General features: G+C 33.1%; 1 protein-coding gene across 1 annotated transcript; it reads left to right on the forward strand.

Moving 5' to 3' along the window:
• The first annotated feature begins 1,131 nt into the window (after nucleotides 1-1,131).
• LOC127284057 (uncharacterized) lies at nucleotides 1,132-3,057 on the forward strand. Its single transcript, XM_051309339.1, has 2 exons — nucleotides 1,132-2,098; nucleotides 2,351-3,057. The coding sequence occupies exons 1-2, from the start codon at nucleotides 1,132-1,134 to the stop codon at nucleotides 3,055-3,057; spliced, it is 1,674 nt and encodes a 557-aa protein (XP_051165296.1).
• The last annotated feature ends 2,586 nt before the right edge of the window (nucleotides 3,058-5,643 follow it).

Genomic DNA, 5,643 nt, shown 5'->3' on the forward strand with positions numbered 1-5,643 from the left:
GCAAATTCTTGCACAAAATACACCCAAAAGTGTAAAAAAAATCGATACCTAGATAGGAGTACAGGAAGCTCCTTACTAACACCAAAAAGTGAACCATAACCATAAAAAAGTTCCCAAAAAAATTCAATTTTTCTTAGGCAGACGGTTTTTTTCCAAATTCTTGCACAAAATACACCCAAAAGTGTATTTTGCTAAAACCTGCCTGTAGGCAGCCCTTCTTTCATTTTAGTATCACCACTTTCCTTTTGAATCAAGTTAGATTCAGATTAACAACCGCGTTCTCACTAAGAACATGTGCTCAGCAACTTATTAATTAAAATCTTTTGTTATTTTCAACATCCTTTGTTATTGATAATTGTGATGAGTTTAAAAGGACAAAGTTAAAAATTATGTTCTACATTGTAGAATTATTTAAGTGCTAAAATAAACTTTAGTCGTTATATTTTTAATTATTCAAAAAACAATGTGTTTTTGATTCAACCCACGACATCAAGAAAAATCATGACTTACAATTTCAAATAATTGATACGACTTCAACATTACATTAATTATCAACATAAATTAATGGTCCTTCGAGCCGGATTTCTTCTAAAAAAATCTCTGTTGATTATTATTATAAATTTAAATTCGGTAAGTACTCTATACATGTACAGAATATATAAGGTGTTCATTTTAAATAATGACTTTAAATAACTGAGCACCTTTAGCTAAAACTTGAACTGAAAATCAGATACATTTTTCCCTAAATTAATTTCTATCTTTTCTCTTTATTTAAAAATTGAAAGTTATTTTCTTTTTTTTGCTTCCGCTTAATTTCCACTTGCTTAATTAAATTAATTTATTTTTCAAACTTCGACAGAGAATTTAATTTAATTTTTTTGCTTTATGAACTCGCTTTAATTTTCAATAATAAATTTTGTTCTTCTTTCCTTCTATACATGCGGTGTGCTGTACTGATTTGGGGAATAGTCGAGTACTCACTTTAGTTCTGTACTCACAAATCGCTGTGTAGTTTTAGATTACCTGCCGACTATCCTCTTTATTTACTATATGCGAGTAATTAAGGTTAAATTTGGTATTTCTATTATCATATTACTAATCTTATGACAATTATTTTTCATATCCAGAACTATGGCTGATATAGAAACAGAAGACGTCATATCTGATTTTATAAGCACCTTTTATACAAATATTCTAAAGTCATCAAGATCGAAAGAAAATCCTCTACAGTACCTTGAAACACGTTTAGCCTCCTTAGAGACGTACTGGAATAATTTTTATAAAAACCATCTGGAAATAGCTGTAAATGAAGATTATTACACGACACCCTATATAAAGGAAAATCATTTTGAAGCAGTTGAAGAAGAGTACACCGCCACTAAACCTGCCATATTGCAGGAAATAGAAATTCTCAGACCTAGTGCTTCAAAAGCTTACTCGTCTGGTGAAAAGAATAATTACTCGACTATTGGCCTGGATAAAAGAACTGAAGATAACATCGTTCCTGATACTCCCTTTAAACATTTACCTGCTTTGTCTCTTTCACAGTTTACAGGTAAGCAGTTGGAGTGGGAGACATTTCGGGACATGTTCACGGCGATGGTCCATAGAACTATACTCTCAGATGTACAAAAACTTTATTATCTTAAGTCTTCACTTTCTGGAAAAGCTGCAGAAAGCTCAAAAAATATGCCGGTCAACGATGCAAACTATTCTAAAGCTTGGGCCATGCTTATGTCTAGATATGATAACAAAAGGATTTTACTTGCAACACACATGTGGAAATTACTCTCCTGTCCTCCTGCTGCAAAAAGGTCAGTAGATGAGTTATTACGTCTCCTTGATGCTACTAACGAGTCTTTCAGAGCTTTTGAAAATATAGGTAGACCTGTTAATGAATGGGACGATTGGTTTGTGCATATTCTAGTTCACAAATTAGACCATTCTACCAGGGAAGATTGGGAAACAGTTTTACAAGACACTGAGGACTTTCCTACATACACAAAACTCTCGTCCTTCATAGAGAGTAGAATTCGGGCTTTAGAAGCTGCTCGTCCAAATGATAATCCTCAAGTTTCAAAGACTCCCAACATCAATTGTAAACAAAACAATAAATCTTAAAAACAAAGTATTTCAGTCAATATTGCACAAACTGATTCAAAACCCAAACGCGATCCATGTCTACTCTGCAAAAGCTTACATTTTCTTGCTTACTGTCCTTAATTTAAAAAACTTAAAACACCTCAGCGTGTTAAACAAGTTCACGTCTTGAACTTATGTAGTAATTGCCTTCGTCGAGATCATACCACTGACAACTGTCCTTCTACTAAAAATTGCTTTGTGTGTTCAGGTAGACATCATACCTTTTTACATGATACTCCACCAAACACACCTAACCAAAACGTGAGTACTTTAGTCTCTACTTTGTCAGGGTCTAGCTCACAAATTAATCATTTGTCCGATGCATCAAGTTGTCAGTCTCAAAAAGGAATTTTTGCTACAGCCTATATCAAACTTTCTTCTTACAGTGATAGGTCCATTATAATCAGAGGTTTCTTGGACTCTGGTTCCGAAAGATCTTTGATCACAGAACGAGTCGCACAGGCTCTTAAATTAACTAAAGTAAAATTCAATGCTTCACTTAAGGGCATAGGTGATTCATCGTTAGGATCCTCTAATCATAAAGCTGATTTGATTGTGAAATCTCCAAAGGATCCTGATTTTGAACTGCCAGTACAAGCACTTGTATTAAAATCTTTAGTTAATCTAACTCTAAGACATAAACAAGATCACAGGAGTTGGTCTCATCTTAGAGACCTTGATCTTGCAGATCCAAATTATTTCCGACCAGATGATGTACATTGCGTGATTGGTATTGACCTGCTAGGTCACATTCTTCTTCCTGGACTGAAAAAGGGTCCCTTCAACAGTCCTACTGCATTACGAACAGTGTTTGGCTGGATATTCTTTGGTCATTCCAATCCTTCGACTAATCACGAAGAAAAACAGTCTTTCTCTATTCTTCATGTCGAAGAGAGAGATATTATCAATGATTAATTACGTTTATTTTGGGAAATGGAAGAGCTCTCTTCTAAAACATTTCTAACCGAAGAGGAAGCCCAAGTTGCACTTACAAAGTCTTCTTTTTCTGCAACTGTTAGTTGATACATAGCCACTGGAATTGATAGAATCCGTTCAAACTCTAATGCTATTCGCTGCAACTCAAGAGCAAACCACTTTGCTGGATCAACATCTTCAGGATAAGAATTATAAAATGATAGGGTGCTATTGAAACTACATTTCAAGTAATAGCCAATATCAAACACTTGATGCTCATGAATAACTTCAGTGTTGGACTGATTTGAATTCTGATCTTGTGTGATAGGCTTCAGAAGAGATTCACAGTCCGCGTAAATTATAAAAGGCACAATTAACTACTTACTAAGCGTGACAGATCCTTAATCCACACATAATGAAAGTTTTGGTTTGCAAAAGATTGATTTTGATCATCTTCTTCAACTTCTTTATCCCTACTGTCATCATTCCAGTAGCATTCTTCCACTCGCAGCAAATTGACATGCTGATTCTTTTTATTAGATATTAAATGCAACGGGATAATAGAGAACATTTCTTTCTTTAAAATGAGACCCTACATAGCACCGAAGATCGGCTCGAAACTTGAGTGAACCTTTAATTAAATATTCCTTAAATGTTCAGCTCCAACCTTGATTGAAACTTGAAAAAAATATTCGTAAATGTTCGCTCAGATAGCTGGATTTAAAAATTATCTAATCATAAAGTATTAATTGTATTAATAATAATATAATTAAAATAATTATATTTTTAATTTGAATCAGTTTAATGAATAAATTGATTTAAACAATTTTAGTTTTCTAAAGTGAAAAAAAATAATTTCTTAAATTTAGGGACTCATACTTGATTAAGCAATTTTTTAGAGACTTTAAATAACAAAATTAATTTTGAAAATAAATTTGGGGGCCTGGGGATCGAACAAGGGTTTGACGAACGCAAACGCAATACCTAACTAACCGAGCTATACGAGCAACTATAATTGGAAAAAAAATCTTGCTCTTAAGGTGCAAGTGATTTTATTGGTTGCGGAAAACGGCACAAATTGGTTCGATGGTTAAGATAATTTTTGTTTGGTTATATACTGTCAAAACAAAAAATGCAGTTTTAAATTATCTCGCCGTTTTCCGCAAACCAATAAAATCACTTGTAGCTTAAGAGCAAGATTTTTTTTTTGCAATCATAGTTGCTCGTATAGCTCGGTTGGTTAGGTATTGCGTTTGCGTTCGTCGAACCCGTGTTCGATCCCTGGTCCCCCAAATTTATTTTCAAAATTAATTTCGTTATTTAAAGTCTCTAAAAAATTGCTTAATCAAGTATGAGTCCCTAAATTAAAAAATTTTTTTTTTTCATTTTTGAAAACTAAAATTTTTTAAATCAATTTATTCATTAAACTGATTCAAATTAAAGATATAATTATTTTAATTATATTATTATTAATACAATTAATACTTTATGATTAGAAAATTTTTAAATCCAGCTATCTGGGCGAAGATTTAACGAGTATTTTTTTCAAGCTTCAATCAAGGTTGGAGCTGAACCTTTAACGAATATTTAATTTAAAGCTTCACTCAAGTTTCGAGCCGAACATTTAACGAATATTTAATTTCAAGCTTCACTCAAGGTTTGCGCTAAACATTTGCTCAAGTGCGGACATTTAAATATTTACAGAAGCTTTACTTAACCTTTATTCTAAATACTGCGAACATTGAAAATAAATATTTATTAAATCTTCGGTGCTATGTGGGACCGTATACATTGATTGAGACGTCATTTTGATTTTCAAATTTCTTAATTTGGTGTATTCCAACTGGAAATGTGATATCATTAAAATTAAGTGTATCTTGAAAAGCTCTATAGTTGTAAACACGATATGTATGTCTGTGATGAATAACAGGATGAAGTGCTGATAGAATGGCCCACTTGAAAAATTGATTGTCCTGGTTCTTTACATTGATGCATGCTTTTTTGCTCTCAATATACTTGGGTAACTTGATATACTACCCCTTGAACTACCCCTCATTGGAATCCGTTTGTTAATATTAACATCTAATTTAACAATCGAGTGCAGCGTCCATCCTGAGTCCTTCTCTTCAAATTCCTCTGCTTCTTTAATAATGGGGTTCTTAACATGAGCATCAAATATCGTTTTAAGATTAGAAGATGCATAAATCTCTTGATTTTTAGATTTAAAGGTAAACTTTTCAACTTGATCTTCTTGATTATTATCAACAGGCTTACGAAATTTTTCAGTGAGTACAGTATTGACCTTGACTCCTTTATGTTCACGCAAGAGCCTTCCAATGTAGTCTGTAAAGAGTACAGCGACATCTATGAAAAAAGCACGGACATCCTTGTGTTCAAGGTTGATGATGGTGGATGTTCTCACTCGGATTCCAAACATATGGTCTAGATCAACCCACTGTACACGTTGGGTTATGTCTTCTTCTGGATTTGCAATCTTTCTCTGTTTCGATGGAATCCCACTTCCTTGTTTCAAGAGTTGCTCAAATTCCAGTTTAAAATAAGTTAAATTTCCAATAATATTAAGAC

The sequence above is a fragment of the Leptopilina boulardi genome, unplaced genomic scaffold, assembly GCF_019393585.1.
Source record: "Leptopilina boulardi isolate dan_hultmark-lab unplaced genomic scaffold, ZJU_Lbou_2.1 LbouV2_317, whole genome shotgun sequence".
Lineage (NCBI taxonomy): Eukaryota > Metazoa > Arthropoda > Insecta > Hymenoptera > Figitidae > Leptopilina > Leptopilina boulardi.

Bases quoted from the DNA above. Each gene is read 5' to 3' on its own strand.
- LOC127284057 (XM_051309339.1), top strand. From the start codon at position 1,132: ATGGCTGATATAGAAACAGAAGACGTCATATCTGATTTTATAAGCACC. The intron at 2,099-2,350 runs GTAAACAAAACA...TTGTGTGTTCAG, and splicing joins AAAGACTCCCAACATCAATT to GTAGACATCATACCTTTTTA.